The sequence below is a fragment of the Eumetopias jubatus genome, unplaced genomic scaffold (genome assembly GCF_037043125.1).
Source record: "Eumetopias jubatus isolate StellerSeaLion01/CBP00866 unplaced genomic scaffold, mEumJub1_p1.0 scaffold_6, whole genome shotgun sequence".
NCBI lineage: Eukaryota > Metazoa > Chordata > Mammalia > Carnivora > Otariidae > Eumetopias > Eumetopias jubatus.
Window position 1 is genome coordinate 85,344,392 of NW_028274812.1, and position 23,960 is coordinate 85,368,351.

The following is a 23,960-nucleotide window of genomic DNA, read 5'->3' on the forward strand; positions in this document are numbered from 1 at the left end:
ATTGTTCTGGATTTTTGCTATTGAGTTATATGAGTTCTTTATATATTTTGGATGTTAACCCCCTTAGCAATATGATTTTCAAATATTTTCTCCCATCTGATAGGTTGTCTTTTTATTTTGCTGACGGTTTCCTCTGCTGGGCTGAGGCTTTTTTTATTTCGATGTGGTCTTTACTTTTGGTATTAGATCCAAAAAATCATCACCAAGATTGCTGTCAAGGAGCTTACCTAGGGGTTTTATGGATTCAGGTCTTACATTCAAGTCTTTTATCTATTTGGGGTTAATTTTTGTGTATGGTGTAAGACAGTGGTTGAGTTTCATTCTTTTGCATGTGGCTGTCCAGTTTATTGAAGAGTCTGTGCTTTCCTTGTATATTCTTGGCTCCTTTGTCATAAATTAATTGACCATATACGCATGAGTTTATTTCTGGGCTCTTTATTATGTTTCATTTAGCTATGTATCTGTTTCATACAAATAACATACTGTTTTAGTTATTACAGCTTTGTAATATAGTTTAAAATCTTCCTCGGTATTTAATTCTTTCTGATGCAATTGTAAGTGGGATTGTTTTCTTAATTCCTCTTTCTGATAGTTCATTACTAGTGCATAGAAATGCAACAAATTTTTGTATATCAGTTTTGAATCCTGTGATTAACTGAACTCATTTATTCTAACAGTTTTTGGTGGAGTCTTTAGGATTTTCTATATATAGTATCATCATCTGCAAATAGTGACAGTTTTACTATTTCTTTTCCAGTTTGAATGACTTGTTTCTTGTCTGATTGCTGTGGCTAGGACTTCTAGTACTATATTGAATAAAAGTGGTGAGAGCGGGCATCCTTGTCTTGTTAGGGAAAAAGCTTTCAGCTCTTCACTGTTGAGTATGATGTTAGCTATGGGCTTGTCACATATTGCCTTTATTATGTTGAGGTGCATTTCTTCTACACCCAGTTTCTTGAGAGTTTTTATCACAAGTGGATGTTGAGTTTTGTCAATTTTTTTTGCATCTACTGAGATGATCAAATCATTTTCATCCTTCATTTTTTAGTCTGGTGGATTACATTGATAGATTTGCAGATGTTGAATCATCCTTGCATCACAGGAATAAATCCCATTTGATCATGTGATTCTTTCAATGTATTGCTTCTTTCTTTGCATCTAATTCTTCAAAGATAATGGCCTGTAATTTTATTGTGGTGTCCTTGTCAGTTTATGGTATCAAGGTACTGCTGGCCTCATAAAGTGTTTAGAAGTTTTTCCTCCTTTTCTATTTTTGGGAGCATTTGAGAAGGATAGGTATTAAATCTTCTTTGAATGTTTGATAAAACTTATCAGTGAAGCCATCTGGTCTTGTACTTTGTTTGTTGGGAGGTTTTTGATTACTGATCCAATGTCCTTATTCATCATTGGTCTATTCAGATTTTCTATTTCTTTATGATTCTTGGTAGGTTGTATGTTTCTGGGAATTTATTCATTTTTTCTAGGTTGTCCAATTTGTTGGTGTATACTTGTTCATAGTAGTTTATCCTTTCTGTTTCTGTGATGGCAGTTGTAATGTTTTCTCTTTGGTTTCTGATTTTATTTATTTGAGACCACTCTTTTTCTTGGTCATTCCAGCTAAAGATTTGTCAGTTTTGTTTATCTTTTCAAAGAACCAGCTCTTAGTTTCATTGATCATTTCTATTATCTTTTAGTCTCTATTTCACTTATTCTGCTCTGATCTTTGCTATTTACTTTCTTCTTCTAACTTTTGGTGTTCTTTTTCTAGTTCTCTGAGGAAGAAAGGTTGTTTGAGATCTTTGGTTTTTTGTGTAGGCATTTGTCACTAAGAACGTTCCTTTTAGAACTGCTTTTGCTGCATCTCATAAGTTTTTAGGATGTTGTATTTCCATTTGCGTTTGTCTCAAGGTATTTTTTGATTTCTCAGCAGTTTTCCATTTTTAACCTTCATGCCCTACATTACTGTGGCTGCTTCTTCCATGCTTACTCTCCTCAAATGATAATGGGATTGGGGGTTTGAAAAAAAAAAGGTGGAAACATCATTGGTAATGACAGAGTAAGGACCTCTGAATATTGTCTTATATAAAAACAATGAGAATATTGTCAGAAATTGTCAAAATCAACTTTTTTCACAACTATGGAAATTAACCCAAAGTGTACATCCATCTGAGGAGTGTTCAAGAAAAATGGTTAAATGTTGGTAATAACAGCAAGTATTACATTGTTTCAACTTTCCTATTCCCATCCCTTTCTCCTTAGTTCCATGGGGGCCTTGAAAACCAAGGGTCCTGCAGTCAGGGTAGAAATCAGCAGCTGTTCATCCTAGCAGTCACTGGGAGGGAAGAACGGGGTTGGAACTCATTCAGAGCTCCATTCTAAGAGAATTGCCATTATTTGACCTAATAGTTCTGTAGAAACTGCCATTCTCAAAGCTTGTCTTTATCTGATCTCACTCAGATCTTGCCCAGTAGAGCCTTTTCCTGAGAGCATTTTTAAAAAATAAAAAGGAAAGCAAAAACCTCAAAACAAAAACTAAGCAAAAGCAAAAATTAAATGTTCATTGTTTACCATTGCAGCTCTGAGGCAATAACAGTTGTGGCAAACAATAAACTAATCAAAAATGCAGAGGAAATATCTTGGATAATTATTTACACAGGGGCTTTGAAGAGCTCTGACATATTTCTGGGATTCTAGAAGGCCATATGTTAGTGTACGTCTGTGTACAGGGGCCAGAGCTGTGCATATGCTTATGAAAAAAACCTTCAAAGGCCCTGAGTCCTCACTTCTGGCTGATCTTGAAACTCTGCAAGATTAACAGCTGATTTCACATCAGGAACCATGGAAGCCAGAAGGCAGTGGGATGACATACTCAAAATACCAAAAGAAAAATACTGCCAACCAAGAATTCTATATCTAGCATAAGTATCCTTCAGAAATGAAGGAGAAATTAAGATATTCCTGATAAACAAATGCCAAGAAAATTTATGACTAGCAAATATGTCCTGTAAGAAGTACTGAAGGAATCTTTTAGGCTGAAATCATAGGCTACCAGACAGTAACTCTAATCCACATAAATAAGAGCACCAGTAAAAGTAACGTATAGATAAATTTTTAAGAGAGTATAAATGTAATTTTTACCTCTCTTCCCCCCCCACTCTGATTTAAAAGACAACTACATAAAGCAATAATTAGAAATCAGGTTTGAGAGATACACAATATAGATGTAATTTGGTGATAATAGCACAAAGTGGGGAGGAATAATGGAGCCTCCTATGTAGGAGCAAAGCTTTTGTGTACTATTGAAATCGGTATTGATCTGAGCTAAATTGTTAGAAGTTAAGATGGTAATTGTAATCCCCAGGGCAACTGCTAAATAAGTAACTCAAAAAATATTATACAAGAAATGATAAGTGACAAAAATGACACATTAACAAATATCCTTTTAATGCAGAACAAGATGGTAGTGGAGGAATAGAGGAATGAAAAGATATTAGACATACAGGAAACAATTTGCAAACTGGCAGACATAAATCTTAATTTACCAGTAATTCCATTAACTATAAATGAATCAAGCAATCCAGTCAAAAGACATATGGGCACAATGGATTTAAAAAAAAAACCAACAAATCAAAAAGCACCATGATCGAAGTATAATGCTCTCTATGGAAGACATTTAAATCTAAGTAGGTTGAAAGCAAAAGAATGTAAAAAGACCTGCCATGCATACAGGAACCAAAAAAAGAGCTGGAGTGAATACCAGACAAAATAGACTTTTAGACAGAGTTGCTACTAGAGACAAAAAGATTATTTTATAATGATAAAAGCATCAATCCATTATAAAGTTATGACAGTTATAAATATATATGCTTCTCACAACAGAGCCCTAAAATATATAAAGCAGAAATGACAGCACTGAAGGGAAAATACAGCTCAACAATAATAGTTGCAAACATCAACATTCCATTTTCAATAATAGAACAATTAGAAGACAAAGAAGCCTTGAAAAGTACTGTAAATCAACAAGACCTGTGACATCTAGAGAACACTCAACAACAGAATATACATTCTTTTCAAACACACAGTTGAACATTCTCTAGGATGGACTATAAAGTAATTTTTATGTTAAGTCATAAAACAAGTCTTAATAAATTTAAAATAGTTGAAAGCATACAAAGTGTGTTCTTGGGCCATGCTGGAGTGAAATTAGAAATCACTACCAGAAAGTTTGAAATTTAAAGGTATATGGAAATTAAACAGCATACTCATAACCACTTGGTCAAAGAAGATGTCACAGGGGAAATTGGAAAATAGTTTTAGATGAATGAAAATGGAAACAAAATATACTAAAACTTAGTGCAGCTAAAGCAGTACTCAGAGGAAAATTTATACTTATAAATGCCTCTATTAAAAAGAAAGATCTGAAACCAGTAACCTAACCTTTTACCATAAGAGACTAGAAGCAGAAGAGCAAACTAAACCCAAAATAAGCAGTGGAAGGAAATAAAGATTAGGGCCAAAATAAATGAAATAGGGAATAGAAAAGCAGTAGAGGAAATCAGCAAAACCAAAAGTTTGTTCTTAAAAACATCAACAAAATTGACAAACTTTTAGTTAAACTGAAAGGAGGCAATCCTCATATTACTAAAATCAGCAATGAAAACAGGAGCATTACTACCATTTAAAAAAGACTGTAAGAGAAAACCATAAAAAATTGTATGCCAACAAATTAGATAATGTAGATGACATGGACAAATTAATGGAAAGACTGTTAAAACTGACTCAAGGGGCACCTGGTTGGCTCAGTTGGTAGAGCATGCAACTCTTGATCTCAGGGTTGTGAGTTCAAGCTCCATGTTGCATGTAGGTGTAGAGGATTACTTAAAAAAAAAAAAAAAACCTGACTCAAAAGGAAATAGAAAATCTGAATAGACTTATAAAAAATAGATTGAATTATAATCAACAAAACTTCTATAGAGAAAAGCCCAGTTCCAGATGGTTTTGCTGGTGAATTCTAACAAACATTTAAAGAAGTGTTAAGACCAATCATTCACAAACATTTCCAAAAAAGAGTAAGGAGGGAACATTTCTGAAGTCATTGTATTAGGCCATTGTTATCCTGATACCAAAACCAGACGTCACAAAGAAAAAAAAACCTATAGACCAATATCCCTTATGAATATAGATGCAAAAATTCTAACCAAAATACTAGTGGAGTTAATCCAGCAACATATAATAAAAAGGATTATACACCATGACTAGGTGGGATTTATCCCCATAGTGTAAGGTTGGTTCATATGCAAAAGTCAGTAAATGTAGTACACTGCATCAGTTGAACAAAAAGTCACATCAAATCAATAGATGCAGAAAAAGTGACAGAATTCAACATTCTTTCATGATAAAAACACTAGATTGATAAACAAGGAATGGAAAAGAACAGCTTTTATCTGGTGAAAAAACTAACATACTTAATAGCTGAAGATGAAAGCTTTTCCCCTCAGATCATGACAAGGATGACCCCTCTTCACAGTTGTATTCACCATTGTAGTGTAGGTTGTTGCCAGAGTATTTAGTTGAGAAAAAGGAATAAAAGGCATCCAGATTATAAAGGAAAAGGTAAAAATATCTTCAGTTATCAATAGCGTGTTTTTTTTACATAGAAAATCCTCAGGAATACATACACAACTTGTTCTGCTCCATGCTGGACATGGAGCCTACTAAGGAAAGGAGTTGGGGGCGCCCGAGTGGCTCAGTTGGTTAAGTGTCCAACTCTTGATCTCAGGGTTGTAAGTTAAAGCCCTGCATTGGAGCCTACTTTAAAAAAAAAAATACACAATTATTCATGCTAGTAAATAAATTCAGCAAGGTTGTGGGATACAAGCTCAAACATAAGAAACCAATTGCATTTCTATACATTGGCAATGAACAGTCTGAAAAATGAAACTATAAGAATTTTATTCACAACAGTGTCAGAAATAATGAAATACTTAGTAATTTAACAAAATAAGCGTCAGACTTGTATAGTAGAAACTATAAAACATTATTCAGAGAAATTAAAGAAGAACTAAATGAGTAAAAAGACATCCTATGTTCCTGGATTAGGAGACAATGTTATGGGTTAGAAGATATATTACTCAAATGGCAATATTCCCCAAATTAATCTATAGATTCAGGGTAATTCCTATCAAGATTTTGGCTGCCCTTTTTGCAGAAATTGCCGAAGTTATCCTAAAATTCATATGGAAAAGGAAGGGACTCAAAATAGCCAAAACAATTTTGAAAAAGAACAAAGTTGGAAGACTTAAACATCCTGATTTGAAAACTTAGTATATAGATTTACAGTAATAGTGTGGCACTGGCATAAAGATAAGCATAGGAATGAATAGAATGGAAATGACAGAGCAGAAATAAACTCTTACATTATGGTCAATTGATTTTTGCCAGGGGTGCCAAGACCAGTAGAGAAAGAATAGTTTTTAAAAAATGGTGCCCAGAGTTACGAATATCCTATCCTTTAAAAAGGCAAATTTCAGTATCATCTATGAATTATATCTCAATAAAGGGGGTGGGTAGGTAGGGAAGATACACACACACATTCTCTCTCTCTCTCTCTCTCTCTCTCTCTCTCTCTCCCTCTCTCCCCCTCTCTCTCCCCCCTCCCTCCCTCCCTCTCTCCCTCTCTCCCTCTCTCCCTCTCTCCCTCTCTCCCTCTCTCCCTCTCTCCCTCCCTCCCCCCTCCCCCTCCCCCCTCCCCCTCCCTCTCCCCCCCAAAAGACCGGATGTGCTCTGCTAGGAAGAGCTATGAGAGTGGATCACCTCAGAAAGAATTACAGGAGAGGAGAGGAGGTGCCACACACACATCTTTCTGAGACAATTCCCTGAGAAAATTGTGTGTGTGTATATAGATATTTTTAAGATTTTATTTGAGACGGGGAGAGAGCGAGCGAGCACGCTCAGGGGGCGGGGGGGGTGGACAGAGGCAGAAGGAGAAACAGACTCCCCACCAAGCAGGGAGCCCGATGTAGGGCTCGATCCCAGGACCCTGGGATCATGACCCGAGCCGAGGGCAGATGCTTAACCGACTGAGCCATCCAGGCGCCCCTATGTGTATACATTTTAATTTGGAAATTGTTCTTTTTTTTTTTATTTCAAGTGAGTAGAGACTGACTTTTGAAATTACCTGATACCTATTGCCAGTAGTAGAAGTGTGTCAAGAGCCCAGTATTCTACCACCATTAGCCAGAGTGACTGTCAGGAAATAAAGGCCATTAGTATCTTTCTTGTGATCAGACTGGTATTGTTGCCATAAACTATCTGTTGGGAATTAGAAATAGTTCTGGCTTGTAACAGCCTTGCTTGAGATTGGATTATGTGTAGTTAGAAAAGAGAGAATATGCCAGTGGGACAAGTATATGGAGGTAAGACTAAATTGATAGTCTGATAAGAATTACTGATGCTTTTAACTATGGGTGGAAGGAGGAAGAGATTTGCTGGACTGGCTTTTTCCTTTGCAGTTTGTCTGGTTTTTGTTTTCTCCTTATTGTAATGACTAGGATCTCTAGTACACTGTTAAATAAAAATTGAGAGCAGACAACCTTGCCTCATTCCAGTCTTCAAGGGTTTAACACTGTCTTTCACCATGAAGCATATATAGTATTGGCAATAGGTATTTTGTAGATGCCCTTCATCAAATTGAGGAAGTTTATTAGTTTGCTGAGTGGCTTTCTAAAAATCTTAACTTGATGTTGGATTTTGTCAAGTTCATTTTTAAGTCTAATCTGGTGAATTATACTGATGGATTTTGAAGTGTTAAATCAACATTGCAGCCTTGGAATAAACCTTACTTGGTCATGATTGAATGCCATGAATCCAACCAATTGAATCCAACGATAAATCATCTCAGGACTCTGAGATCATGACCTGAGCCAAAATCAAGAGCCGGATGCTCAACTGACAGAGCCACCCAGGTGCCCCCAAGTACTGCTTTAGATGGATCCCACATTCTTGTTTTGTTTTCATTCGGTTAACCACTTTTTTCATTTCCCTTTTGATTTCTTCTTAGATCCCTAATTTATTTAGAATTACATTGTTTGGTGTCCAAATATTTGGAGATTTTCCACATATCTTCATATTATTGATTTCTATTTGAATTCCATTATGGTCAGATAAATACTTTGTACAATTTGAGTTCTCTTAAATTTATTGAGATTTAATTTATGGCCCAGACTATGGCCTATCTTGACAAGATCCCATGTGTACTAGAAAAGATTGTGTATTCTGTATTGGTAGATGGAGTGCCCTATAAATGTCAGGTCAAATTGGTTAAGTCTTATATATCCTTATTGTTCAAATTTATAAATTTTCTCTTATTTTTTCAATTTTTTTTCTATCCCCCTTTTCCACCTTTCATTCAGTTTCTGTGACTTGTGTGTGTGTTTCGGTGTTTTCCTTTTGGTAGTTTCTATTGTTATGTCCTCAAGTTTACTAGTCTTTTATTCCGCTATGTCTTATCAGCTGCTAATAACAGCCAGTATATTTTCCACAAGAGTGTGAGATCCCTTTGGGTCTTTATTCTATCTTCTGTTATCTCTCCTTAGCATGCTCTGTCTTTCCTCTACCTTTTTGAATATATGAGGTTTATTTATAATGTCTTAATGTCTTTGTTCTGTATTATTTCTGTTGCTTGATTTTTGTTTTCATTATGGGGTTGTATTTTCCAGCTTATTTGTATGTCTGGTACTCTTTGTAGCTCAGGCATTTTGAATTTTGTTGCTAGGTACTAGAAAATATGTATATATGTTTATATAAAGTATGTGTAACATGAGTTTATTACATACATCCTCATATATGTATGCACACATACATGGAATACAAACATACATAGGAGACAGTATCTCCACCCTATCTCTACTTCATTTGAAGAAGTCAGGAAGTCCTGTGTTCATAGTGGATAACCAGTTTTAATTTGCATTTCATTTTTTATACATCTGTAGGACAGAGAATCCTACTCCCGTGATTTTTGTTAAGGCTCTTAGTATCTCAAAAACTGCCAACATCTTTAAAGCTAAATTAATTTCACTAGAAAAAAGTAAGGGTACATATAATACTTGAGGCATAAATTACTTGGAAATTAAGAAAACCCAAAATATCCATCTTGGGTTGGAAGCAGTGGTTTAAGGAGCTGAAAACTCCTTGTGCTGCTTTCAGAGGGAGCACTCGCTAACTCCTCCAGCTTCATAGCGGGTCAGACGATTCCCTGAAAGGCAACCCAGAGTTTGGGCCTAGTTAGTGTGCAATTCCTACATGCTGGCTGTGACCTGCTTCCTTTGAAGCGCTCATTGAGGCGGGGGTGCAGCAAAGAAAATGGAGGAGGTAGGAGATAGAAGAGCATCTGAATTGTCCGCCTCCCCCTTTTGTATTAGAGAACAGAAAACCACTTTTCTACTGTGGTGAGCCCCCCGCTAACATCTCTTTCCTGGGTGCTAGCCCGCCAGGTGCACCCTATCCTCCAGTGAGGCCAGGAAAGGGCCAGCCGTCAGCTTTGCTTGCAGAAGTGGTACACCATGCTATGTGAGTTTGCTCTGAAGAACTAGAGGGATATTCCTGAACCCAGGAAAGCAAGAAAATACACTTAACCTATATCTTTCAGTGGTCACCATGATGAATGTGTTAAAAAAACAAGGGAAAATGAGGGAAATCAAAGTGACTTCATAGCATTTTCAGACTGATTAATCTACATTTTTGGTTCTTTTTTTTTAAAAAAAAGGAATGGGGAAATAGTACCTTGAAGCCATGGGAAAAATATACCAGGATCTTCAGTGATTGAGAAGGGCAGGTCCTCAACTAGGTTCTCAACTATAGAAAAAGAAGCAAGACAACTTATGACACGAAAATCTGAGCTCACCTATTAGAAAAGTCACTTTTTATGTGAATTGAAACCTTTGGCTTTTTGCTGAAGAGGTCTGTGGCTGTTTTAGCTGAGGAAGGCTTCAGACTTGTTAGCCACGTGATGTGAGATGCAGGTGGCCTGATTCTGCCACCACTTTCACAGGCCCTTTTCCTGTCATCAACCCCGTTTTCCAGCTGTAAATGGTGGCCAATGCCACCTGCCCTTCATAATATTTATAATGGTATTTGTATTTATATACTGTAGTACCTTATGAATACTGCTCTGCAGTTAGTGAGGTCTTTCCATCTGCTAATTTTACATCAGACACTGAGTTGAAAAGGTGTCACGCCTCTTGCAGATGAGGAAATGGGGAAGTTTCAGGATCAAGAAAGGTTAAGTGACTTGGCCAATGTCCCAAGTACAAGGATCCGGGCCAAGCGAAAGGCTTCTAATTCCAAATTCAGTGTTCCTTCTGCTAGAATGTGCTGCCTCCCTCCAGGACTGGCAGAAGATACTGGGGCCAGTCCTCAGGCTAAGGCTTTAATTATTCTGCCTCACTCAGCACGTGATGTACCACGTTGTGTTTGTAGGTGGCTTAGTGGGAGGTTTTCCTGTAAAAGGGACAGGGTCTAGATGTGGGACTGGCTCAGTCTGTGGAGAGGTGATGAGAATGCTGGTTGTGGTCTTCTCACAACTCCCCAATTACCGCCTGGTATCATTTGGTACTTACTTTGCTAACTACACTTTTGGAAAAAGAAGCATGAATCAATTCAGTTAATGTAGAAGAGGGCCAAATGTTGCTAAGAAATGCTCCTGGAGACTGGTCCTCACAGCTAATTCTGGGAGGGTGTCTGACTTGACAGTGTTGGCTTAGTCATTTCGAGCACAGGGCTTCAGACTTTCAAAACAACTACAAAGGTTGCAGCAGTTGCTTACTGAGATAGCTTGTAGAGTGTTTATTGGCTAAGCCTTTAACACAGAGTTTGTTAAACTACAGATTTAAATAGTAATCATTTTTTATGACCAAACCATTGAAAGAAATTGAGTCATTCGTTTCCTTTAAAAAATTAAACCTCAAAACCAAATTTATCAAATGGACTGATATCTCCTGCACTGATTTCCAAACCCCCCCACCTTTGTCAGGTTGAACCAAATTGGAAATTGAAACCAAATGATTATATATTTTTCATTTCCTAGCTAACTGGCTTCAATTCCTCAGTCTTCTAAACTCAAAATAAATCACAGCAGTGCTGGTTCAGTAAGAGCACACATAAAAACGTTAAAGAACAGGCGGGAGACCTGGGTGGGCGTGCTCATACCTGGAGGATAGTTAGGGTAAGTCTGTATCTCTTCAGCTACATTTAGTTCTTAATTCCCAGAGTTTTGAATGTCGGGGTGTGATGACCTCTATGAAAGAGCTGATTAGCAACAGTCCGGACTTTGTATTGTACAGATGTTGTCCTCGCCCCCACCCCACGCATACACCTTTGTCATTACACTGAATGTACTACATTGTAATGATTGGTTTTCCTTTTGAGACTGTGACACAGGTAATGCTCCTAATTCAAGTTGGCAATCCAAGACCTGGCACATACTTGGCATTTAAAAAAATTTTTGCTGTGTCTGGAAATTTTACAGAAAAAAAGAGAAGTACACCATTATTTTAAAGTCTTTTTTTTTTTTAACTTTTCACAAAGGATTTGCTGTAAGTCTTCAAGTCATCTTGTCCAATCCAAAAGCCGTATTTAAGCGTCGTGGATCCCAGCCAGGGATGCAAGAATCTGATTTTCTAAAACAGATAACAACAGTTGAAGAACTGGAACCAAAAGCAAGTAACTGCACTAAGGTATTCCTTTCACTTGTGCTGCTTGACCTTGTTCAGTGTCAGCATTAAGAAGTGTGGCTACCCAAGAGATTTCCCTCCCCTCTAGGTTCTCGTATGGCACACTCGGACAGAGAAGGTTAATCTAGCCAACGAGCCAAAGTACCGCCTGGACACGGTGAAAATTGAGGTATAAACGGAAGCAGCAGCTGGTGCAGTTTGCCTGGCTAGTGGACACGAAGAGGAGTGCGGAGGTCAGGCTCCAGAACATTCAGGTATCGTTCGCTTGACTTCGGTACGACAGCCTATGTCGTCACCTAACGGACATCTGTTTCAACAGAGCTTGTCCATCCGTTAACACAGCTGATGGAACGGTATCAAATGTGTGTTTTTGTCTTCCTTTGTTCTGCATGTCTTCCCTACAACTAAACTGGAAGTTCTTTGTACACAGCTAGTGACACTGGAGGGTATGATTGTGAGTATCTTACGTACTTTTTTTTTTCCCATTTGGCCTTAAAATTGGTAGAACTGAGCAGGTTTTAGAAACAACAGGCATTTTGCCAACTAAATGTTCCCAATTCCTCACTTTGCAATGTAAAGTTTAAGTTTTGTAAGGTTGGTGGCAGTATACATTGTAGGAAATAAAACCCACAAAAATAAAAAGGTCTATGGATTCATCTGTTTAATATAGGGATATAACATTTTGTCAATACTAGGCACCATAAAATGTAAACACAATTACTGTCATAAACCTGGATATACCTTCAAGGATTGAAAGTGGCTTGTTTAGTTACCCTGTTTGCATACAGTGCAGAGAAAGATCTTCATGTTATTAGCACTATGTACATAAGAAGAGATCCAAATTACAGGAGAGGCAGATAAAATTTGAGTTCTTTAAACATTCGTTAAACTAAGTTTTGTAGTAACATCCAGGTTTATCTTCCTTTCACTAACCACGCTCCCTGTTAAGCACATCATAACAACAGCACAGTGAAGTGAATGATGAAATAAAAGAATTTTGATACACTAGAAAACAGTGCTCAGTGATACATTTACATTCTATTTATATGATTAAACATTTGATCATACAGTACCTTCCTAAGGATTACTGGCTAATTTGGGGGTGGGGTTTATACTGTTAGAGGTATTACTAACATGATAACTACTTCCCTTATATGCAGACATTAGAGCTATAATTTTATTGAGAGTAAAACTGATTATGCAAGTTGACTGAGCAGCTTCTCAAATAATGTGGTTTATGAAATCATGGGAAATGACCAAAGCTGCCCTTGACATAAAATGGTTTCTCAACCTGCTTTTCACATCAAATTTAATCAGTACAGACCAACACGGTCAGATAATTCTTAATATGAACAAATGGGGAAAAAGAAAAAATATATATGTACATGAATAAACAGGGGAACTAGATGCGTTTTAGCAAGGAATGTCAGGTGGTAGTTCTGGATGAAACTTGCATTGCAGTTTTCATTTCCACAGCTGTGTGCTGAGAGTCTGACCCGATGAGCTTCCAGACCAACCTGCTGTTGTGTTGGGGGGCTGGCCAAAACCCACTGTTGGGTTTGTACTGCTGATACTCATGCCAGCCATTTGCTGATTCATCTGTGAAACATAAAAAGCTTACTTTAAAAGGCTTACTTCACTTTTAATTCTTGTTTCTTTAGCCACAGACATTTTTAAGTTACCCTGTTGTATTAGAAGCTGCCTTTACTGGAGGTTTAGTCAGATAATGAAGTTTAATAGCAATTATAAGTCCTTTTCCTCAATGTGAAAATTAGTCAAAGCACAGGAGTAAAAGACTACCAAACAATTACTTCCCTAGAGAAAGCTACTTTGTTTCCTTCTTGTTCTTTATCTCCTTCCACATTTTTTAACACTGTCCATAAAGTGATCTCAATTATAGTCTATTTATTCCTTTTCAAAACTCCATTTTTTGTCCCCCAAAGATTAACCACAACTGAAAAAAAGTACCAAAGCAATCTTTGAATTTGTATCCAAGTCCACTATTCTTTCAACTCTACCAGCATGTTGTTCTTTAACTATAAGGATTGAGGAAATTTTGTGGATGACAGCTATTCTTCTGTCTTTATTAAAATCTTAAATGGTTCTATATATACTTTCTAAATATTAAAAAAGGTCATAAAGCATATCTTTTGCTCAGTTAACCACTAAATGTCTAAAATTCATTTTCATTATATAAGGTATAAGATTACATGTATTTTTATTCCAGACTGGAATCATATATGTATAGAAGCATCCTAACCCTTTCCCTGTGGTACTCTCTTACTTCTAAGATTGATGATAAGTAAAGGAAAGGCAAGATTTATCACAAAGCACAGAGTGGATTCAAAACCTATGCTCAGGGTTGGAATGTATTCTTAATAAATAAAGTTCATTTGTTATTTTGCAAAGACACTTATGTTTACCACACTGCTGATGAGGCGTAAGTGTCCAGTTCGTCATCCCTACTAAAGGATGCTATAACCACCTTTCAGTGAGAGGCTGCTGGAAAACAGCAGCGCCCCTCAGCATGCTTGGAAGTAAGGGCCAACCGTAACTCCTTACGGATTCATCTAGCACCTTAACCTGAGCTGGGCGTGCTTCAGCACTTTGTCTCACAAAAGCTGTTACTGACATTTGGTACTTGAGGTTCCCAGAGGATAGAGATCAAGAGTAAGATGCTTAACCAATTGAGGCACCCACCCCCCCGAATAATTCCTTTAAATAATGACAAGAGGGGTGCCTGCCTGGCTCGGTCAGTAGAGCACGTGACTCTTGATCTCAGGGTTTTGAGAGTTTGAACCCCACACTGGGTGTGGAGATAACTTTAAAATAAAAGTGACAAAGCATTCATGGGATATACAGTGTTTTGGTAATGTTAATTATCACTATAGACTATTCTCTGAATGCTCTCAAGGTAAAACAGCTGACCAGAACAGAAACCAAGATCCCCCAAATGCTAGAGAAACATCAAATAAGAACTGTAAAGGGAAGAGTTGCTGGAGCATGAAACGAAGTCTAAGGTCAGAATGGAGCATAATATAGAAATTGATTTGAGAAAAGTTATACTAAAATGTCAGCTTTTGGCTTTAAACTAACGTAAGTAGAAATGGGATTTTGTAATATAAGGGGATGTCTGAGACAAATATGGACTTGTCCCTAAGTAAATTAAACAAGAATATTTCTTAGAAAGCCAAGGGCAATAGTCACATGACATAGAGAATAGCCTAGATCCCTCACAAAATAGTGCTTTGAGAAGAGGAGGCTGGATATTTTTCTAATTTGTCAAAGTTAACACATAAAACCCCAAAATCATTAGTGACGGTAGGCTGGTCTAAGCGGACTATAAAAACACCCCAAAAGGGAGTTGGGTTAAAAGCTTGGTGCTAATTTCATGGGGTGATGGGGGGGAAGAAGACAGGAAGTCTCTCAAGATGCCCAAGATAATTTCTAGCTATTACAAACAGGATGTTCGCCAGTGTTATAACCTGAAGTGAAAAAATGCTTAACATTTCTTTATAGTCAGTGACTGCTCATTTGTCTATGTGATTGTAACTTCATAATACCTATAAATAGTTCTCACCTCATACAACATGGCCCTACTCAAATCTTTCTGCCAGGTTGTTAGATTTAAATAAAACCATTTAGAAAATAAATCCAGTTTCTTTGATTTTGGAGAAGTTGGAGAGCAAATGACCTCTTACCTGTGAGAGGTTCCACTGGGGCTGTTGAGCTTGCGGCAGGCCAAACTTACTCTGGGGTGCACCCATCTGTCCCACCATTCCTCCTTGGGGGCCAACCACGTTTGGAGGAAGTGGCATCACGCTAGTTTGTGCATTTCCCATAAACCCATTGGGCATGGGCATGCCCACCATCATGCTCGCACTCTGTCCCATCACATTTCCGAGAAGGCCAGGAGCTGCAGGTGTAGGCACAGGCACACCCATCGATGGAAAACCTTGAAATGCAGTCGGTGCTTGTGAGGTAAATGGTATATTTGTGGGTCCCATAAACACACCTGCATTTTAAGAACCATGAAAAGAAAATGAGAAAACAGGGCTATTGTGTGCAGCTGCACTCATCTCTCTAATCACAGAAAAAGGATCACCATCTTTCTCAACTACCCACAGCAAAAATTTTAATTCCAGTCTGCTCCTACTGCTCAAACTTACACCATAACCCTCAGAGCTGCTTACTTCCAGAATGCAGTTATAAACCTGAGCACATTTAATTAGGACACATAAATCTTATGCAATAGCTATAGAAAATACCCAAACTATGTAGCATGAGATTACGTGCTGACGAGCACCACTAGGCTCCCACCATCAAACGCACAGTGAGAGCTGTCTGCCTTTAATAGAAGCAGGTGAGATGTCCTATAACTTTAGCTCCCTATTTAGAGGAAATGGGCCCAACAGATTATGTAAACAACAAATCTTACTGGGCGGTATCTCATAATTATTAAAAACTCAAAGTTTTGGAATTCGTGTGGTAACAGTGCTTATTGTTTACTTACAGAAAACTACACAAACTTGTAAACTTCATGCAAATCAAAATCTTCAAAAACAATCCATGTCCTGTAACCTTGTGAAACAATATTAAGTGATATGTGAACAGCTTGTTAATTCTAAGCGAATAAAGTTTTGTGAATCCTGTATATGCTTTTTAATTCTAATGCTTCAATTTTGTATTTGCACAAATTGCAACAAAAGTACCGATTCCGTAGAAAAATAATACAAAGGGTATACTTCTAGTAATGTCACAACAAGCTGCTGACAGCGGATATTAAAATGAATTACCAGGAGTACTCTGCTGCTGAATGGTTCCTGTACCATACAAAGATAAGATGGAGTCTTTGGAGAGTTGTTTCTTTGCCACCTCTTCTGACTTTGTTGCTTGCTCGGTGAACAGATCCAGATCTCCAGATATTACTGTAGACAGAGTGGTAGCTGCAGGTATAGAGGGTGTCCCCTGAGACAAATACCAAAGCAAGCTGTCAAATTCTCCATACCAGAACACAGTTCATCTGTTAAAATCTAAATGAAATTAGAAATTAACTGTAGAAGGTAATGTGGTGACATTACAGAGGATCATTCACAAGCCCACATAAAACAGCATCTAGGAGGAAGGTACAATGTTTCCTATTTTGAATCTGTTGCTGGAAGAGAGGCAGATTGAAGCTCTTTCATAATAAATTGCGTTTACCTGCTCAACTAACAACTGAGTTTTTGCCCATCACATCCTGACCCACATCCTGACCACAGTGGCTTCAGCAACAGGATATAATGGCCGTGTGAGGACCACCATTCCTGGAAGATGCTGAGGCATTCCCTTTGGCAACTACTACTCCAAGGTTCTGGTAATCCCTTGAAATAAAGAACATTGCTACAATGACAGCATACTCCAAGAGGGTCCTGCAAAGGCTGATCTTGTCTTCTTTGAAAAAAAGAAAAGGCTTTTTCAAAAGCTGCATCAAGATATTTTTATAAATCTAACCTAGATCAGTTTTAACCACATTAGGATGTTTCTAGTCCATCCAGAAATGAAGCACAGCAAAGTTCAACCACCTATACTCTCAACCATATCTTCAATCCCACTTTTGGACAAGGGGCAGAGGAACACAAATACAAAGAAACATGTAGATACAGGGCGCCTGGGTGGCTCAGTTGGTTAAGCGACTGCCTTCGGCTCAGGTCATGATCCTGGAGTCCTGGGATCGAGTCCCGCATGGGGCTCCCTGCTCGGCGGGGAGTCTGCTTCTCCCTCTGACCCTCTTCCCTCTCGTGCTATCTCTCATTCTCTCTCTCTCAAATAAATAAATAAAATCTTTAAAAAAAAAAAAAAAAGAAAAAGAAACATGTAGATACAAAACAAAAATTTTCACTTAATCTGTATCTGCACACAGATTAAAGTGAGGTTATTACAGCTGTGATTGTATAATGATCTCTACAGTCACTAAATATTCAATCACATTTGTTTACATGAAATTGTTTTAGATATGAAGAGTTTCAAAGAATTCTAAGAACAGTAAAAACTGAGTAAGAGTCTTTTCAAACTATAGAATAAGGTGAGAGTAGTAGGTACAAGTTAAAGATCATGCATATGATTTGTCTTAATTTTTTAAAAATTTAGACATTTAATAGGTTGGCTAAAAAACCTAGCAATAAATTACCATCCAAGCATTGTATTCACAAATTCAAGCAGATCAATATGTTGAATCTATTGTGACAAATTAAGCAAGAATTTTGAGATAAGCCACTTAATTTTGCAAAAGATCTAAAATGTGTAAGAAATTGGACATAATGGAATACCAAATATAACAATATGCTTGAATAAAGTATTATCTGAACTACGAATGATGCAACAAAAGCTCACAGAAGCTAAGAGCAAGAGCTCTGGAGCCAGCCTGCCAGGACCAGAATTCTGGTCCCACTGCTTACTAAAGAAAACAATGTACCCTTAGACTGTCACCTAATCTCCACTGTCTCTCTTCTCTACACTTGGGGATAATAAGATTTCCTACCTTACACAGTTGCTTGATGACCACAAGAAGTGTTCTGTGGCAGGGTTAAGCACACAGTGTTTACTGTTAATGTTGTCAGGTAATGAAGCAACCATCTCACTAATCTTTCCATCATGTTTAGTTTCTTTTGAATCGAAGAACCTGCTTAAAATCCAAAATGGCTGGGAAACCTATTACAGTAGCTCCCCCGTTTCCACCCCTCCCAAGATACAGTCCAAGTGCCCTGTGGACGCCTGGAACCACAGAGTACCAAGACCTATATATACCCTCTATATACTATGCTCTTTCCCTACACATCCATACCTCTTGAGAGTTCAATTTAGAAACTAGGCACAGTAAGAGATTAACAGTAACTATAAAATAGAACAATTATAACAATATACTGTAATAAAAGTTATGTGAATATGGTCTCTCTCTCAAAATACACTGTACTCACCCTTCTTGTGATGATGTGAGATGATAAAATGCCTACATGATGAGATGAAGTGAGGGGAATGACAAGTGAGGCACTGTGACAAGTGTTAAGCTACTGCTACTGATCACCTGGTGATACCTCAGAAGAAAGATCATCTGCTTCTGAACTGTGGGCAAGTGAAACCGCGGAAAATGAAACCACAGTCTCATCCTAGAGCAGCCTAATATTCACATGCTCTAAACATGTATATTTCTTCTGATGAGGGTAGATTAGAGTATCTACCTCAACATGGTCATAATCTAAAAAGAGCCAAACCAAATAGCATGATGAGTAAGCACTCATACGTCTATTATTATTTTTTGGTGCTCCATCTGATAGCAGTACAACTCCAGGATAAAAGAAGAATGTCTGCCTATCAATTTACACTTTGGGACGCTACAGAATCCCTAACCAGAGGTTCTCTGGCTGTCGGGATCCTAGGTCTGATCCAAGGAGAGGGCACAGCACTCGTGCAGGTCTAGATACTGTTGGTATATGTATATTATAGACAGAAGGAAAGGGATGGCTCCTACAAGTCACCTTTGGGGACTCTAGAATGATTCCCTCTGAACCCCCAATACACATGTGCATTCTGGTTAGCTGAGTATATCTAACCTTCTTCACAAGACTACACAGCCAAACAGGTAAATCTCACTTTCACGAGTGGGAAATCTTTTTTTTTTTTTAACACTTTATTTATTCATTAGACAGAGAGAGAGAGAGAGAGAGAGCACAAGTGGGGGAGGGACAGAGGGAGAGGCACATGCAGTCATGGGGCTGATCCAGGACCCCGAGATCATGAACTGAGCCCAAGTCAAGACACTTAACCGGCTGAGCCACCCAGGCGTTCCTGAGTGGGAAGTCTTTTTAAAAAACATTAATTATGAACGAAACGAGCACTGAAAGAATAGTAGGAGCTCAGAGTGATTCCTATTTCTGTCCAATTTTACATAATAGAAACCCACCAAAATTAGTAATTTCATAGCAGGAGTGTATGTATAAAATGTGTACTTTAACCTGCCTTTCCCCCTCCCCATTTTGAAAGACATTATTTTGAAAACGTATCTGGGTTTTTAACCTTTACATGTAGTTCAGATGAAAGGTAATTCTGTTCCCCAAGTATTTTACAGGGCTCAATACAACTGGCACAGTTTTGGTCAAAAACAATGCTCTAAAAAAAGAATTAGATGTGATTTAAAAAAAAATTAGTCCTGTTACTCTTAGTTATTAATGCAGAATGCACAAAGCACGCAGGTCAGACCAACCCCTCATAAAAGCAGGAGCTATACCCCATATTGCTTGTCAGGTGCTACTTAAGAGTTTAAATGAAGTCTGCATTGTTCTACTTGCTTTGATACTGAACAGAAAACATGAAGTAGTACACTGAAGCCTCAGATGTGGGGTCTAATTCTCTAAGCAGTTCCAAAGCAACTCTCATAGTCCAGTGGAATCGAAGGAAGTCTAGCAGATAAAACAGCCTCACTAGAATGCTAGACCAAAAGAAACTGCTTTTCATGCTCAGATTGTCAAATATTCTAAATGCTTCTTTCTGAAGCCACAACATTAGCATTAGACAATTTTTATTACCACATGAATACCCCTGCGTGCACAAATTCACAAGGTGCTTAATGTTAACTGAAACAACAATAGTAACAAACAGTTCCTCTTTTTATGTGTTGGGGGAGGGGAGAAGGAGCCAAGTCATAAAATAAAGCTATCTTTTCTGAAAATAAAAAATACTGCAGACAATTTTGATAAAGATAATTTAAACTAGTACCTCAAATTTATTTGCTCAATTCTATTGGTAATTATACAATGACTATCATAACAAAAAATATGTGTAATAAAATAAGCAATTAATCTTCTTAGTAAGACATAGATTCTTATTAAAACTTTCTACCCAAACAATATACATTTGGCTCTGTTTTTCTAGAGAAAAGGGAAATATTTTACCTCAAAAATTATGCTGTACTGAAACAAACTATTGTTCATTTATAAAGTATAAATTTAAAATAGAATCTTAAAGCTGTATGCTTAAGAGTAACCTATATCCCTAAAAAAGTTCATTTATTCACCTTAAAGAAAGCTAAATACTTCATGGGATCACTTGTATGTGGGATCAAAAAAAAAAAAAAAAAAAAGCTGAATTCATAGCAGAATGGTGGTTACCAGGACTCAGGAGTGAGGAAATACAGGGAGGTTGACACAAACTCAGTTATAAAATGAATTAAGGTCTGAGGGCCTACAGTGTGACGATAGTTGATTATACTGTATTATGTAACCGAAATTTGTGAAGAGGGAGCTAAAGTGTTCTCATCAAAAAAAAAAAGTACATGAGGTGATGGATGTGTTAATTAACTTGATGGTGGGAATCAAATATACACTTTAAGTATTTACCATTTTACTTGTCAGTTATACCTCAATAAAGCTGAAAAAATATTTAAAGGTATTAAACAATTTACAATTTTAAAAAAGGAATGAAGGCAAAAAAAAATTCCACGTAAGTAAGAACACAATTCAAAATTTCTTTGCCATCAATATGTAAAAAAATTCTGCTCATATTGTTCTAAATAATTTTTTAAAAATCATTTTAAAAAGTAAAAATAGTGTGTCCATTATACTTCAATTTTAAAAAAAGGTTTTAGGGCTAACTTAAAACAACTAATCTTCATAAAAAATATGAGTACTGAATTTGCTAGAATTTCTTATTCTTGGTTTTCCTGCAGCCAGAACTAAATCTTCAGAATGGCTCAATACAGCATAAAAAAAGAACTACTGGCTTGTAATCAATATTTAAACACCCATGGTTTTAAAACCTCTGAAGTGACCTTGTTAATCTCAGGCAAGTTTGAGACAGTCTGAGTTTTCCCACTGGTTCACTCTAAACGGCACTGTTTGCCTAAAGCAAGAGTCAGCAAACTTTAAACAGTGAATATTTAGGCTTTGTGGGTCAAACAGTGTCTGTTGTAACTATTCAACTTGTAGTGTGAAAGCAGCCACAGAGAATATATATAAACAAATGGAATGCCTGTTTCAATAAAACTTTATTTGCAAAAATGAGCTGCAGGCTTATTTGCCAACCCCTGGCCTAAAGAATAAAGCTTTCAAATCAGAGACTGTTCAGAGACAGTTCTTTCAAAATTGAAATTTTGAGACTTTTCAAAAAGGAAATAAGCCGTGATCATGTAAAACCATATTCTTATTACATACCTGAGCTGGGGGTATGACAGTTGCAGGTAAGGGATTAGAAATCATTGGTCCAAATATGTCTAGATCATCATTCAGGGACGGCACTGTGGTTGTGTTCCCATTGGTCACTGGTGCCTCAGCAGGGCCATCTGAAAAGAATATAGATTCTCATCCTAAAGTAGATTCTCTTAAATTACTTGAAACATGGCATCATTTAAAAAATTAATATATGGTTTAAAAAAAAAAAAGAGTTCAAAAGTTGATAACAAAATATATGTCCCCGTTCTACCCCAGGCTCTCTCCTCTTTCCCAAAGAAACTATTTCCAGTTTTATTCTCCCAAAAATATTCTTTACTCACCGGTTTCTAGGTATAATATATCCAAATCCCATTTTAACAATAGTGGTATTACACTATTCACGTTATTCTGCATCCTGATGCTTCCTTATGTGCCAGGCACTGTTCTGAGTGTACAGACATTAACTCATTTAATCCCCATGATGTTATGAGATACTACTTTGGAGATAACTGGCTAAACTGGCATTTGATACCATGTTCTTACAAATAATGTCTCTCCATAAATGTGCACATGCTGCATGTGTGTATTATGGACATCACTTCGTATCATGTTTACCGACATTGGAAATAAATTTTGAGGATTTAAAATGTCTGAAATGTTGAATTCTCAAGTTACAATAAGGGAAAAAACTGCATAGAAAGAAAGAAAACAAACATACACTACACATAGACTGATTCTACAGGAAATATGCATAAAACTTTGAAATAAACCCTTTTTTACTCGAGCATGGCCACCTTCCACAATAGCCGTACCAAGCCACTGAACTGTACCGGGGAAGGAAGTCTGACAGTGACAACATCCTGTATCAGCTTCCTACTTATTCTCCCACTCAAAAAATTTTGTATCTCCTTTTTACGTTAGTGCAGGTTATTAAATGTAAGGGGTGGGACTTGGAGTGGGCTGGAGTAGAGAGAGTTTGTGAGCACAGTCCAGGGAATGGGACACCTCACACAGTTTACTGTGGCCACAACCAAATAACAGTTCAGAATACCCCAACTCCAATCTCTTGGGACTTATATCCTGAGCTTCTAATTTAGCAATTTACAATCTCATTTGATCTCTCTTTGATACACTACACACTCCTCAAAGGTCATCAGTCATCTTTCAAAATTTCTTCAACATTGAGTGGGATGTCTTGCACAGAGCAGGCTTCAAATATTTGGCAAATTTAAAGGAAGGTCTACCACAGACTGGGTGTTTCTGCCACAACCCACAGAAACTCACAGGTTTCTTCTCTTTTGTGAAATATAACTTTAGAAACTGGTGTATTTTATGTCCCTGTTTAAGCTTCAGTGACTCACAGATTATCATTAATTTCAATGAATAAATGGGTCACAATGAAGTATTTTTTACTACTTAATTTAGAAAAGACTGTAAAATTCACAAGGTTTGAAAGAGATCAACTGCAAATATTTTTAATCATTTTCAATGATATCACATTATCAGAACCACAAAAAATGTATGTTTCCTATATATGTTCTATCTGTATTAAGCATTATGGACAATTTAAAGGTGAAGCAATAAAACAATGCACAGATTAATACTAATTTATAATATATAGAATTTTAAGCTAAGACACAACTATGACACAAAAGAATTCAAATATGACTCATGAAAGCATTTTTTTTTCATTTCTAAACACAAATGGCAACATTCGTTTTGAAGTCAGACCTCTTAAAAGAACTATTTCATGTTTTCCAGTCCATTCCGCATTCCACTTACATCATGTGTAATACATCATGTAAATAGGAACCAGAAATAAAATATTTTAAAAGGACAAGATATTCTAGATTAAAAACACAATTAAAGGAACATCTTTTTTGTGGTATCTACAACAGCTCAGTAAAGAAACTCAAATAACAAGGGCATGTGAGCCAGTGGTGCCCATAAGCTGCAGATTGGGGACAGGGAAACAACCTCATCAAACGGACATGTTTAATTCTATCATATGAATAAGGAAGCATTTTATTAGCAGAAAATATAACTATAT

The 23,960-nt window shown here is 37.1% G+C and overlaps 2 protein-coding genes across 3 annotated transcripts in view; one reads left to right on the forward strand and one right to left on the reverse strand.

Moving 5' to 3' along the window:
* Positions 1-13,888, forward strand: part of B3GAT2 (beta-1,3-glucuronyltransferase 2) — a 74,240-nt gene extending 60,352 nt beyond the window's left edge. The window contains exons 3-4 of the mRNA XM_028097740.2: positions 11,584-11,732; positions 11,818-13,888. Of these exons, the coding sequence (XP_027953541.1) occupies positions 11,584-11,732; positions 11,818-11,904 (236 nt within the window). The 3' untranslated portion in view covers positions 11,905-13,888. The remainder of the gene's footprint in view (positions 1-11,583; positions 11,733-11,817) is intronic.
* The window catches only part of SMAP1 (small ArfGAP 1), a 164,049-nt gene continuing 152,464 nt past the window's right edge, over positions 12,376-23,960 (reverse strand). For both annotated transcript variants that reach the window (XM_028097738.2, XM_028097739.2), the window contains 4 exons: positions 21,914-22,041; positions 16,526-16,697; positions 15,431-15,744; positions 12,376-13,328 (listed from right to left, as the gene is read on the reverse strand). In XM_028097738.2, coding sequence (XP_027953539.1) covers positions 13,194-13,328; positions 15,431-15,744; positions 16,526-16,697; positions 21,914-22,041 — 749 coding nt within the window. In that variant the 3' untranslated portion in view covers positions 12,376-13,193. The remainder of the gene's footprint in view (positions 13,329-15,430; positions 15,745-16,525; positions 16,698-21,913; positions 22,042-23,960) is intronic.